Below are 13,632 nucleotides of genomic sequence, written 5' to 3' on the forward strand. Positions count from 1 at the left end.
CACATACAAAATAAATGGAACAATGAATTACTTTAGTCCCCAAACCAAAAAAGAGCAATCCATATGAAGGGCATTAATAAGAGTTAATTTGGCACACCAGCCCTAATTTAGGATTTCAATGTAAATAATCTAAGCAGGTTAGTTAACCTTAGGGTGACCAGACAGCAAGTGTGAAAAACTGGGATGGGAGGTGGGGGGGTAATAGGAGCCTATATAAGAAAAAGACCCCAAAATTGGGACCGTCCCTATAAAATCAGGACACCTGGTCACCCTAGTTACTTTTTTTTTTTTAATATGTGAAAGGATGATTCTACACTAATTTGTGAAACATAGTATTTTTTCCACTATTTCAGAGATTAAAAAGCCATTGATAAAATAGTTCTCCATTCCAGCCCTAATCCTCCAACAAGTTTTGTCACTGATCTCAGATCGGAGCAGGATTAGGCCCTTGATCTTAATAACTATTTAGTTAAATGGATGAACTAATCTGAAATATGAACAAAACCAATAATGATAGGTGAAATGAAGCCATTCTAAAATGAATATTAGAAAATGTGCCATTATGTACACAAAATCCACATTTTTAGCAGCGGATTGGTGAGCATGATTACGCTCTGATGCAAATATTTTCCAGCATAAAAAAATCCCCCAAAAGAACCCGAAAAATACTCTTACTTGTTTAAGCTTCTTTAGATCTTCATCAAGTTCCAAGTTGTCCAAAATAACAGCAACAAACAAGCTGAGCAAAATCTACAAAACAATTAAAATATTTTTTAAAAGTTTGAGTTCCCTTATGAAGCAATATTAAATACTGTGGGTGAAATCCTAACCACTCTGAAATACCTGGGAATTTTGCCATTGAATTCAATGAGGCTAGAATTTCACCGTTTCTACTATTCTTTTTCTAGGTAGTATATTGTATTCAGCTGTGTATACAATAGTTAAACAAAATTACAATTTGAAGATTTTAGACTCCATGATAAATCCATTATTTATGTTTAATGAAAATATCCTTTGAAGTGTACCTAACAGGAGAAAATCACTTAATGTTAATCAAAGTAATTATAACAAGAAACAAAGTGTAATCCTGAAGTAGTAGGAGAAATACTACAAAACTACGTTATGCAAAGCTACCGCAACGTCCCTTGTGCTGCGCAGTGGAGAGTATGAGTGTATGTATGTCTGTGAGCCAGGGGCCAGCGAAGCTCAAGGTTTGACTGATGCTAGCTGGGAAGGAGAAAGATCAAGGGTAACTAGAGGGGAATGCATAGATGAGCACATCCTCTCAGCTAGGCCCCAATCCTACAATACTTATCCATAGACTTAACTTTACTACTGTGAGTAGCCCTATTGATTTCAATGGGACTATTCATGGTAAAAAAGTGAAGCACTCATTGTTTGCCACATCAGGGCCCAAGCCATAAAAGGAAGCTACTTGTCTCTACTGGAAATCCTGAATGAGGGTATCAGCAGAACCACCATCAAACCCCTCTTGGGGTGAATTCCCTGGCAGTACAAAATGCCTTGCAAAAGTGACTTCAGCACTTGAAGTCTGTCTGCATTCCTATGCACCTAAACACCTTAGACTTTCAATGCCACTTTTGAAACCTTGGCTCATGAAATAACCATGAAATATAAACATATTGGACAAATAATTTCTGAAAAATGTCAATCTTCAGAAAAAGAAATGTTCTTATTGTAACATTTGCTCAGACGATATTTAGGAGATTTCCTGCGCCTGCTGTGAAGAGCGTATTTAACAGACTATATAATTAAACATTACTTCATCTATTAGTGGTAACAGATTTCAGTCCTGAGGTGGTTGTGTTAAATATTAAAGTGGTCTTTAAAATGCTAAAGCAAGGCAGAATTCAGCTATAGTACCTCTTCACTAGCATGAAACACTCTAATCATTAACAATTATCAGTGAGAATTTGTCATTCTGTCAGAATGTTTTGGTATATCAGTTTTTTTTAAACAACCTGCATAGTCTATTATACTGTATTACATAAGGCCTCACCATAACAGTTAAACTATTTACATTGGCATTTACTACTTACTATTTACATTGAAAAGACACAGTAACTATTAAATAGATGGCAAGTTAGTACCATATATATATATTTACACACACACACACACGACTTTCATCACTCTCTTTCACTTCAACATAAACCTTAGAGCACTTATCACAAGACAATAGTTAAACCCAAACTTATTTGTTTAACCTCCTCAATTCCCATCGGGATTTATAGTCTTCACTTCCAAAATAATTTTTGTTCTTCAAGCCTCAACTTTTCCTCAGCTCTTATTGAGAAACCGATTCATTTATTTCCAGCTCTCTACAGTCTTCTTTGCCAAATGCATACAATTATCACTCCTCCTTGCTCTGGCTCCTGCAAGTTATCATTTACTTCTACATTTAATTGCTTTATTTTTTAGCCACTTATTGTTTATTCTTAGACCTCTTGTTTGTTTGGTAGCAACCTGACCCTTTCCACATCTCTTCATTGATCAAACATTCATTTTTCTCCTACAGTCTCCCTCTTCATTTTTCAATGTTGTTACTTCTATTTTCATTTTGTCTCCATACAACTTTGTTCTACTTTGATTTCTTTCCCCTTCTATAGTCTGAGAAGACCTGAGAGCTGAAATGTCATCTTTAACCATATGTTGTCCCTGCTACGCAGATGCACTTTATTAATTGCAGAGACACTATATGGTATCATTCATATAGGGATCAGGCAACTGCAAAATTCTCCTTGCAGTTTCCTTTATACTCTTCCATTGTGTGTAGGGACAGAGTGAGTGTAATAGGTGTGTGCCCATACAACCTTACATACCATGGAAGAAACCAATGGATTGGTATGTACAGGAGTATTCCCAGAACAGGGCTGAGGATGAGATGTAGAGAGGTGGCACAGCACTTGGGAGACTGACTCTCTTGAAATGGAGATGTTAGACACGAAAGGATGTGGTCCACTGGGCCAAGAACATCCTTTGCACTGTCAGAGAAAGGGGAGCATAAGATTGCCCCATACTCCCCAATCAACTTTACAACATGTGTTTCCAAGTCCAGTATCATTTTCCCTGTTCCTCTTTCCATTCCCCTTTCCAGGAGCTTGAAATGGGGCTGCAGTAACTTTTGTGGCCCTTGTACAGAGGAGGGGAAGTGAGGAATTCATATACACAAGCTGCTCTAGCCACCAAACAACTTGTGATTCCTGATGGCAGAGCAGAAGTCATCCCCCACTCCCAATCTGGTCTGATCCTGTTCAGGGTCAGCTGGTGTGATGAGGAGCTGGTTAAGTAGCTGTAAGAGAATCTGGCACCTATTATTGGGTCAGCATTTTGGCCCATATGAAAGAACTCAGCTGCTTGGTATGGTGCAGGTGAAATTCTATAATCAGTGAAGCAAACAGAAAAGAAGGTGTATGTACATAGGTAAACAGAGTAAGTCAGGTAAGAAAAGCTATACTGTACAAGGCAGGGAGGTTCTGAAAGTCAGAGAAAGGAATGGAGGACAGGGAAAGTAGGAATAAAAATATTTTTATTTTTAATACAAAATATATGATGAGCATCATGAGAAATTAGTGGAAAATGCATCTGTTATTTAGTCTTAGGGACTGATGGAAACTAAGGGGACCATGGATTGGATTGTGGTGTTCTCTGTGGTCAGCATCCGTAAAACATACCAAGGCCCTAACTTATCTAGCGTTTTTGCAGAATTGCTTTCCCTTCTGCTCTCTACCTAGAAAGACATAACCTTGGCCATTTTTAGCATACCCAGAAAAGACATCTTTAGATAGAATCCAAACTTCCACACGGATCCAGGAGTTGCTGTATTAATTTTGATTGTTTTATTAGTTAATATGCTGCATCACATATTTCCCATGTGTTCATTTCTGCATCATATAATAGAAAACGCATTGTACTGATTTCTAATTAACAATTTGTATCATGAGGCTTTAAACTTCTTTTCTTCAGTTTAATTACAGCTGTGAAGGGAATGCAATGAAACTGAAGAGAGCATCACTTCATGATAAATACTAGCCCTTGTTTCACTCTGTGATCATTTGAACTATGAGGACTCATGGTACTTAATTACAGTATTAGGTTACAGTGGGACTTAGGTCTTATGCAGAAAACCTCACACCAGAACAAAGATTGGCCACCATGTACCACAAAAATTAAGACTATATTTCTTGATACATCAAAGAATTAATCCCATGTCCATTCATAAAAAGGGAAGAATGAGCATGGCAATAAGATTTAGCTAGCTGACTAAAATACAGAAGACAAGAAATATTCAGCAATTTGCAGCAAAGAAAAGCACTGAAAATTTGCAGGTCAAAACTTACCAGTGTAGCAAAAAGATGATAAAGTATAAAGTAAATAGCAACTACAGGTGCCCACATATGTCCTACAGCATTAAGAGTCTGATCCATGACATCCACCCATCCTTCCTGTGTAAGGATCTGGAACATTGACATGAATGCCTACAAGAAAAAAGAATCACACCTATATTATAGCTGCATGCACTGCATAAAAATAACTATGGATAATCAAAGTTGTATGGAATAGATTTGACAAAGCAGAAAATCCAGTTATTGTTGTTATCTTGATCAACAAAGGAGTGGATTTCAATTCTGTGAATGAGGATTACATGCAATTTTCAGTCCAAAGGCAGAAACAAATAGTCCAATATTTGACTGAACTGTAACAGTTTACAGCTGTAAACAGTCTCAACTTTCTTAGTCAATATGAAGCTTGATATCCTCCGTGGTTGATGAAATATAAAGACTATGGTGGGTTTGAGGATGAGTCAAGATATTGCCCTTTCAGTTTATAAGTAGGTCAGTTTATTTTAAGTACTGTTTTCACCTTCTAAATATTGTGACAAAGCTCTGTCCTTGTCTCCGTGGATCCTGCATTTCCTGAAGGATTTCACTAGCCTCGGAGGCTCACTGTGACCCTCCCCTTAACTCCTCTCTCTCTAGAGCAAGGGTCACAGTCTACTGAGCCATTTTCATCATAAGCCAGTAAGGGAGGTGAGGGGAAGCAACCCTCCCTCACACAGTCTCTGTTGTCTCCCAGTCTCAGTGATTAAGCAGGGGGCAAAGTGGGAGGGAGCCTGGGCCCACCATCTACTCTGGGCTCCAGCCCAGGGACTCTAATAATATCAGCTATGGTAGCTGACCTTTTACAAACAGGACACGTACAATTCCCTGGGCTACTTCCCCACAGCAGCCCCCACTTCCTCAAGTTCCACTTCACCCTTACCTCAGGGCCTCCTTCCTTGTACCTAGTATGGTGTATACAACTCAGTCTCTCCAACAGCACCACTTCTCACAGCTCCTTATATGCACACCCACCTAACTAAGTGGGAGGCTTTTTAGCTAGTTTCAGCCAGCCCCTGATTGGCTTCAGGTGTTCCAATCAACCTAGCAATCTCTACTGCCTTCTGGAAAGATCTTAATTGGCGCCAGGTGTCTTAATTGACCTGGAGCAACTGCCATTTACTTATCCTGGTACCAGGGATTTGTTTAACCTGGGGCTAATATATCTATCTCCCATTACTTTTCTATAGCCATCTGGCCTTGCCCCATCACAATATGAAGCAAAACACTGGATCTTCATGGATGTAATAAAGCTGTATGATTAAATGAGTTCATAAAGGGATAAAAGTTAATTCATGGCTCCTGCCTGGCAAACCACTCCAGGCACTTTGAAAACACAATAAAAACTATAGCCCCTGTCCTTCAAGCTGTTACATGCAAGCTGATCTCCAAAATTATGCAAAGCCTTATTGACTTTTTACTTAGCATTCTGGGTACAGATTTTTCAGTGGCACTTCTAAAGTTCAGAGGCACTCAGCCCCAGAGGTCAAACACCTCATTAACTAAGGGTGAAATGGTACATACCACGTAAGCAGTACAGCTGGTCAGAAAATGGAACACATTTTTCATTGAAAATGTTTGAAATGTTTCGGCCAACTGTCGTTAGAAGCTTGGTAGTATATGAGGGACCCAATTTATTTATAGATTTGTATGTTAAAACTCAAAACTTAAGCTGGATCTATGCACCAAAAGACAACCACTAAATAGAGCAATGCAGTAGGTTAGGCAGATCCCACCTGATGCCATTCTCTTCATCACATGGAGACCAAGGATCTGTTTAATTGGCACACCAATGTACAGTAGAGTTCACTGCATTAGTCTATACTCAGTGCTGGAGATGTATGTTATGATTTTCAGGTCAGAGTCAGGCAATAACCTCAGAAAGATCAAGACAACCTGGGTCCTAGATGTCACCTCACAACCTAAATTCACTGCTCAATCTTGGACCCAGGCCTCCCGCTGTCAGCCTCTGTTTGTTAATATGGAGAGCAGGATAATGGAGGCTTGGATAAACGGGATTCATTCTACTGTATATGTTTTTATTTTTTCATAAAATGTAAAAACTAAAGATTTTCCGTAAAAATGTGAATTCTGTGTTTTTCATGGCATGGCAGGGTCCCTTCTAATGACCTATATTGGACCTGGGGATCACCAGGAAGAATGGAAACACTTAGCCATGCCCTCTTTTCCCTGGTCAGCTCTATGCCACTAGCAGCTCCCCTCCACTGGATTAATCTTCTCATGGCTAATTAAGCCAAGTGCCGGGCAGATTTATGCTGGTGGTGCGGCACAAAGAGACCAAAGCATAGATCAGACTCTGGCCCAATATGTGAGAAAATTCTTTGGCAGGTAGGTCTTTCTGGTGTCCTACTATTTTGTTCAGCACAGGAAAAGACGAGTTACCATGGATACCATTCAAGAGAAAATGTTTTGGTTATGATTGCAGCAAGCACTGTATGTTTTTCAATCAATACCATAGGAGCATAACAGACAGAAGCAAAGACTGGTCAAGTACTATGTTCCTGAAAACAAAGTTTAGTTAATGTATCTAAAAAAATCTGCAGCTCTTGTGAGTTTGAATCTTTGACTGTGGTCAAACTGTCTATAAAACTGTTTCTTTTCCTTTTTCACTTTTGTCTAATATCAAGACTGAATTTCTTTCCAGATAAGCAACAATGGTCTGAGGTGAGATTTTACTGAAGTATAGAACACAAAAACAAAGTATGTGAGAAACTGAAGTGAGAAGCTAATGATGTAACTTGCCGTTACTGTTGCTTGATTCAACAGCTTGTTGTGATGTAGATATATTTAATTTATGTTCATTGTACCTAGACAGCACAGTCAATAGTACTCACAAGCATTTCTTGTTGCATTCCTTGAGAAAAACCACCAGAAAAGCCCTTCACACTAATGTAATCGACCCATATTCCTGAAGAATGGTGTTTCGTAAATGCAAGTTGAAATATTGTGGAATTTTTATGTCCTTGAAGGAGTAGCAAGTTAAAACACAGTGCTATGCTCAAAGCCAACGGCAAAAATGCACTTGTGGTGTTGTGGTGTTCCATGTTTGACACTCAGTGACTTCCATATCAAAACTAAGTTTTTTAAGTAAAATAATTTCTCGAACTGACAGCTCTGCCAACTCAACATGGGTTCTGAGAGTCAGGCTGAGATTTTTCTTCTCTGAACCTCATGACTAGTAATAAAAGTTTCGTAGCTCAAATGTTTTCATATTATATCCTCAGACACCTCCACATTCCTCCTCCCCTCAGGGAGCTTGTGCAGATTTAGCTGACTGAAATCCAGCTAAATTTCTCATTACTGTTATAGTTCTGCAGTGCTAGCTGGAGTAAGAAGTAAACACATATTTGTGTCACTAGACTAAGCATATGACTCTGAATAAAACCATTAAACCTATCTGTTAAGTAAGATGGTGCCAGTTTTACACGGTCATTTTTCAGAGTTGAATCACACACCAAGCAAGCAAACTGAAAGTCCCAACTTCCTATGAGAAGCAAAGCAGGGGAGCATCTGGCATAGATCAGAGCATTCAGATGAGAAAGACCCCCACCAACAGTGGATGTGGTTAAGTGGCAGGTTGCAACTTTATCAATAAACATAACCAACGGGTCTTGTTTAACTCCCTAACTCTGTTAGGCAACATATGGATCCATTGTGGGAGGATGGCTAACTTATATCCAGAAACCAGGAGACAGGGAGGAAAGCTATCCACAACCAAGCATCTCTAAACCAATTAAAGGATCCAGCCCATCTGTCAGAATCTTAGCCACTGGAATGAATGAATGAATATGGGCCCAAAGAGTCAAAGGTGTTAACATAACCCAGTCACTGACCAACATTAAGCAGTTTAAATAAGGTTCAGGGTTTCATACAGAGACCTCAGCCTGCTTAGTAACATGGCAAACATACCATTAAAAGTCCTTTTAACCTTTTATTAAAGGCACAGAATAGAAGGAAAAACAGGCAAAGTATTAAATAGGGCTTTAATTTTAATAATATCCCTTGTTCCCTTTTCTTTAGCTGGAGAGAGTTTTTAGAGGGAAAAACTCATTTGCCTGACAGTCTTTTAAGATGGCAGTAACTGTCCTTTTTGGGAAAAGAAGTTAGTTGAAATGGGCTGCAGCTGTCATTGTTGCTGTTGTTAAAGTCCGATTTTATTTCCTAAAAGACAAAACAAGACAAGCATACACCAGAGAGGACAGAAAAGAATAGTAAAGATCTCTGTCTTTAACTCTCACTCACAAGCTTGCTGTTGAAAAAACATAGGCACAGGACATGGTTTTATCAGCCAGTCTGAGACCTGGCAAACTTGTACCAGCACCGGGCTGTTTAGGGCATTGCATTAAGCTGCCTCTCTGGTCACAGGCTTACTGTAGTGATAGAGAGTATGCAGTCTTGACCAGCTAAGCCAAACCTTTATTAGACAGAAGGAAAAAAGAGAGAAAAGAGGAAAAAATAAGGTTGGGAAGAAAAAAAGGACATGTTGGGGTAGGGGGAGGAAGACAAAGTCTCACATCCCAGATAGTGGTTGGGATTTAGCTGGAGCCAGTGGAGGTGGTGATGACATTGGTTCCTTCTCTCTGGTCTGGTCTGGGAGGACATCTCTCAGGATTAGGAAGCAGGTCCAGCATCTGAGGAGATGGTGGGGGTGGAAGCCATGCTGGTGGACTTTGATCTTTCCCTTTCTCTTGTCTTTATCAGCTAGCGTTGTCATAGCCTCTGTCCATTTGTCTATCTTTTTGGGGGGATCTCAGATGGGAGTGATGGATGGAACAACCCCCTCCCTCATTATTTTGTCCACCAATTAGGCCTAATTTCTAACATGCTAATTTTGATTTCTGATCCCAAACTGTTCGTATCAGGTATGACCTTAATACAGTCCTTGAATTATATCAGGAGGCATTTTTGTTTGTACTAATTCAGTTTGTCTCCCTTTTGCAACTTTTTCCATCAACACTTATTACACTGCTCTACAGCCAAAATGCTTCTGAAATAAATGTAGTCCAACTTTACTAATTCTGAGTCACTGAGAATGAAAACGATGCTTAAGATTGTTAATTGGCTCTAGTTTTCAAGATATGCTATTGGGTCAGTATATACGACCCTTGACTTGGGAATGGCGGAGGATTAGTGAGTTATAAAGGGAAGGGATCTCAATTTAAACCAGAAATGACTAAAATACATCTTTGACTGGATCTATGAATAAATCTATGACTGGGTTTGGACAGTACTTGCTTTAGGCAAAACAATGAATGATGCAATCTGAAGCTAGTATTGCGTCATACATGATATGAAGTGCATCATGTTATTCCTAGAAGTCATGGATGATGCAATCATAACAAAGCTTACATCACTCTGCTGAACAAATTGCCCTATATCAGCTCTTAGAAATCATCCAGTGTTGTGCTCTCTTATTTGTCAGTGTTTGATTTTGCAAAGGGACACATTTCTGTTTAGCCAAAGTGAGCAGAGATGCCTCGTACTTATGTGAACAGTGCAGATAACTTCTGCAATGTTTGTGGTGAAGTGACTTTTGCATCACAAAAGCGCAGTATAACCACTATGGTTAAGAAAGCCTATCACCTTTATTTTGGCTGCAAAATTGGAAATTAGGACAAGAGGTGGGCCCCAACATATGCTGCAAGACTTGTGCAACAAATCTTCGCCAGTGGTTGAACAGGAAAAGGAAATCTATGCCTTTTGCAGTGCCAATGATTTGGAGAGAGCCAACAGATCATACCAGCAATTGTTACTTCTGCATGGTGCCTCCATTTGGGAAAGGTGTGTCAAAGAAGAAAAAGTGGACTGTGCATTATCCAAACATTCCATCAGCTATATGCCCAGTACCCCACGGAGAAGGACTGCCGGTTCCTGATGCACCAGAATCATTCTCACTTGAGTCAGACGAGGAAGAAGAAGAGGATGAAACTTCTGGTCCTGAACCATCAATGTCACAGGACCCACATTTTCTCCCATCCTCCTCCTCTGAACCACACCTCATAACACAAGGTGAACTGAATGACCTTGTCAGGGATTTGGAACTACCCAAGAGTAAGGCAGAGCTGGTGGGCTCCAGACTACAGCCGTGGAATCTCCTGGCAGGCTATCAGGGCAAATGGAGCCCATCAATGCTTGCAGACTAATGCTGGACAGTGACAAGTGATGCTCCATTTAATGAATACAACAGACAAGCCAAGAAGCGCCGAGTAGACACTGAATAGGACTAAACTATGTACAGAATAGTTTTTTGCCTTTTGTTTCATAATACATTTTATTTATATAAACCTTTTGCTGATTTTTAAAGTGTTACGTAAACAGGACAGGTGAAATATTATCATGTAAAGCAACCATAAACACATGAAAAGACCTAGGTTTACAATTTATGATTAAAACTCTACTATCTACACAATATACACAGACATAAAATGTAAAAACTTAAATATCTTAGAAACAGCCAATCAGTTGTTTTAATTGTCAGATTTGAATTCAGCACATCAAAATACATAATAAATATCCCATTTTATCTCTGAAGCAGACGACTTCTCAAAAATTGTAGACCAGTGTTATTTTAGGTTATTCTGACACTTTATGAGCTTCCACTTACTTTTTACAGCTGAACTCACACTTAGGACAAATACATAGGCCCAGTTATCTGTTGCAGTATCAAGCTGGTGACCTCCACCCAAAAGGGGCCTTTTATTGACAGAGAGCGGGTGGGTGAACCAGTCAAGCTGTTCAGCCTCCTCTGAGCTAACCAGTGGTATGAGAGGGGGAAGGAAGACAATGGCCAAACCTCTGCCCAGTGTCACCTTCCCCCTGCCCACCGCTATCTGGAACTGGGAGGGGAAAGTACCTCTACCACTGCCCCCTGATCTTTTCAGGACCCATCATGGCCAGACTTACAGGTGGACGATGTGGGCAACTGTCCAGGGTACTGCCGTGTTCAGGGGCACCATGGTTAAAAGGGTGCCAGTGCCTGGACAGGGTTAGAGACTTGCGCCCACTGGCCAGGCTCCACTCTCAACTTGTGGATGGTTTGTTGGCCCGAGCAGTGTCCCAGGTTGGCAGAAGGGGCAGGTGGGTTGGGCTGGCTCTCAGCTGGGGGAGGGGCTGAAGTTATGGAGAGTTTTGTTGCAATTTGCAGGTGAGGAAGGTCTGCTCGGGGGGGGTAAGCTATGGGAGCCCCAGTGGGCCCGGGGCAGTGCACTGCAGGACGGGTTGTGCCAGGGCTGGCCTTGCCCCCAGGGGTGTACCATGCGCTGGTTCACGCTGGGAAGGGTGCGAGGAGAGCACCAGGAGAAAAGCTGCTTCTGCCTGGTGTCTCACTGCCTGCACTCACCCTGGGCTACCTGTTGCCGCCTGCCTGCCAGTGTAGCAGTTCAGCAGCCCCAGTGGCCTTGGAGCAGGGGAGGACAGGGTGTGCCCAGGTTAGTGGCGAGCGCTCCTGGGGGTACATAGTGGCATCCAAAATTGGGAGATGTTGAGAAGCGGAATCAGTGGGGCTCCCCAGGTAGGTCTCTGGAAAACACACACAGTGCTGGGTGTGTGCTGTGCTGTGCTTCTGTTTGTGCCTTGCAGCACTGCCATCCCCCCTAGTGCTTCATATGGTTGCCAGCCCAGCATTCTTGCTGCTGCTGCCAGAAGCTCAGGGGATACAGTGAGCCAGCGCTGAGCGTACAGGCTGCCTGTGCCATTTATAGCAGTCTCTGCTGAGGTGCACACAGTCCTTACTGTAACTTAAAAGCTTCCCCAGTAAATTCAAGGTGTGTGATTGTACTGTGTATCTGTACTTAAATCCAAGGAAAGGGCACCAAAATACAAGTTTGCCCAGGGTGTCATTTTCCCTAAAACTGGCTTGGGACCCAGAGGTGGCTATGTTATACCAATTATATTAGACTAGTAAAACCAGCAGGATCTTATTAAAGGGGACAAGAAAAAGATGCCACATTTATTATGATAATTTGATTTATGACTAATAACTAATATCTTACTTCTTATACACACACATTATACTTAATACCTATACACACACACATCCATCAGATGTTCTGCAGCTGCTGCATAGTTACCAGTCCTGAAGATAGCTTAAGTTCATAGCTTGATTTTGTAGCTTGGGTTCGTAGCTTGTGGCGGCTAACTGGCCAGGAAAGCCAGGCACAAGGACAAGCTAGATCTTTGTTGGGCAGGCACTGATGTCCTTCCATGTTGGCAGCAGAATGTTACCCAGAGTCTCTCATCTCGCCCTTTTTTTTATAGGCTTTTAGTTTGGATTCAAAGTCTATAGGTCTTGCTGTGTCACGCTGCCTCTGGGTTTAGACTGATCACCCATCAATTGCAGGCGTGACTTTCAGCCTTGAACCTGGCTTTGATCTTCCTTCTGTTGTTCTGTTGTCCTTTTCTTTTTAGGGTGGATGCTTCTTACTTTGTTTAGGGCTGTTGTCTAGGTCTTCAGCCATTGGTATCTGAACTTTATCTCATCAGGACAGGCTGGGGCTGGAGGTTGATTCCGTCATTCATACATACCTCATTCACATATCTAAACTAAACTAATAAGATTACAGCAGGGTTTGCAAAAATGAAGGTTGGAGGAAGCTTTTACAAAATGGAGTGAGTGTTTTAAAATGGGGTTTGAATTACAATATGGAACTGAAGTTACAGTGTAGGCAAGTGTAGTGAATGGTAAACAGAAGTTACATTAATAAAGTGAACAATTAAAAACAATTTCATTTATCAGTTCTACAGCTATAGCCTACTAATCTGATATGCCTACCCCACCCCACTGAAGCAAAATGTGAGGGATACTACATTAAAGTTATTCTAATTTACTCCTGGCTCACAACTTGTGTGTGTATGTGACTAATGATTGTTGAACTAGGTTAACCTTTCTCTATTAATTAGATCTGAATTCCATAATATTATTTATCTTTTTTAATGGGAAACTTCCATTTCAATTATTTGCTTCAAAGTGTATAGATATCTTTAATATAGACTGCACACCCCTTTTTCCTGTAAAATCTACATAAATTAATTTTGTAAGTTGAAAAGTACCCTTTCAATTTGATGAAAACTTAGCCTTCCATTTAAAATTGTAATACATAATGTGGTTAGTTCTAATGGTATCCTTTAAATAAATTTAAATCTTTCCTCATATTATTAAAGTTCCCTATATTGGAAAAACATTAGTTTAAAGAAAATAATATGGCAGTGAATA

General features: G+C 40.5%; 1 protein-coding gene across 1 annotated transcript in view; it reads right to left on the reverse strand.

Moving 5' to 3' along the window:
- NALCN (sodium leak channel, non-selective) overlaps nt 1–13,632 on the reverse strand; it is a 335,712-nt gene that overhangs the window by 119,046 nt on the left and 203,034 nt on the right. Inside the window, 2 exon segments of the mRNA XM_030568085.1 lie at nt 676–750; nt 4,362–4,499. Coding sequence (XP_030423945.1) covers nt 676–750; nt 4,362–4,499 — 213 coding nt within the window.

The sequence above is a fragment of the Gopherus evgoodei genome, chromosome 1 (assembly GCF_007399415.2).
Source record: "Gopherus evgoodei ecotype Sinaloan lineage chromosome 1, rGopEvg1_v1.p, whole genome shotgun sequence".
NCBI lineage: Eukaryota > Metazoa > Chordata > Testudines > Testudinidae > Gopherus > Gopherus evgoodei.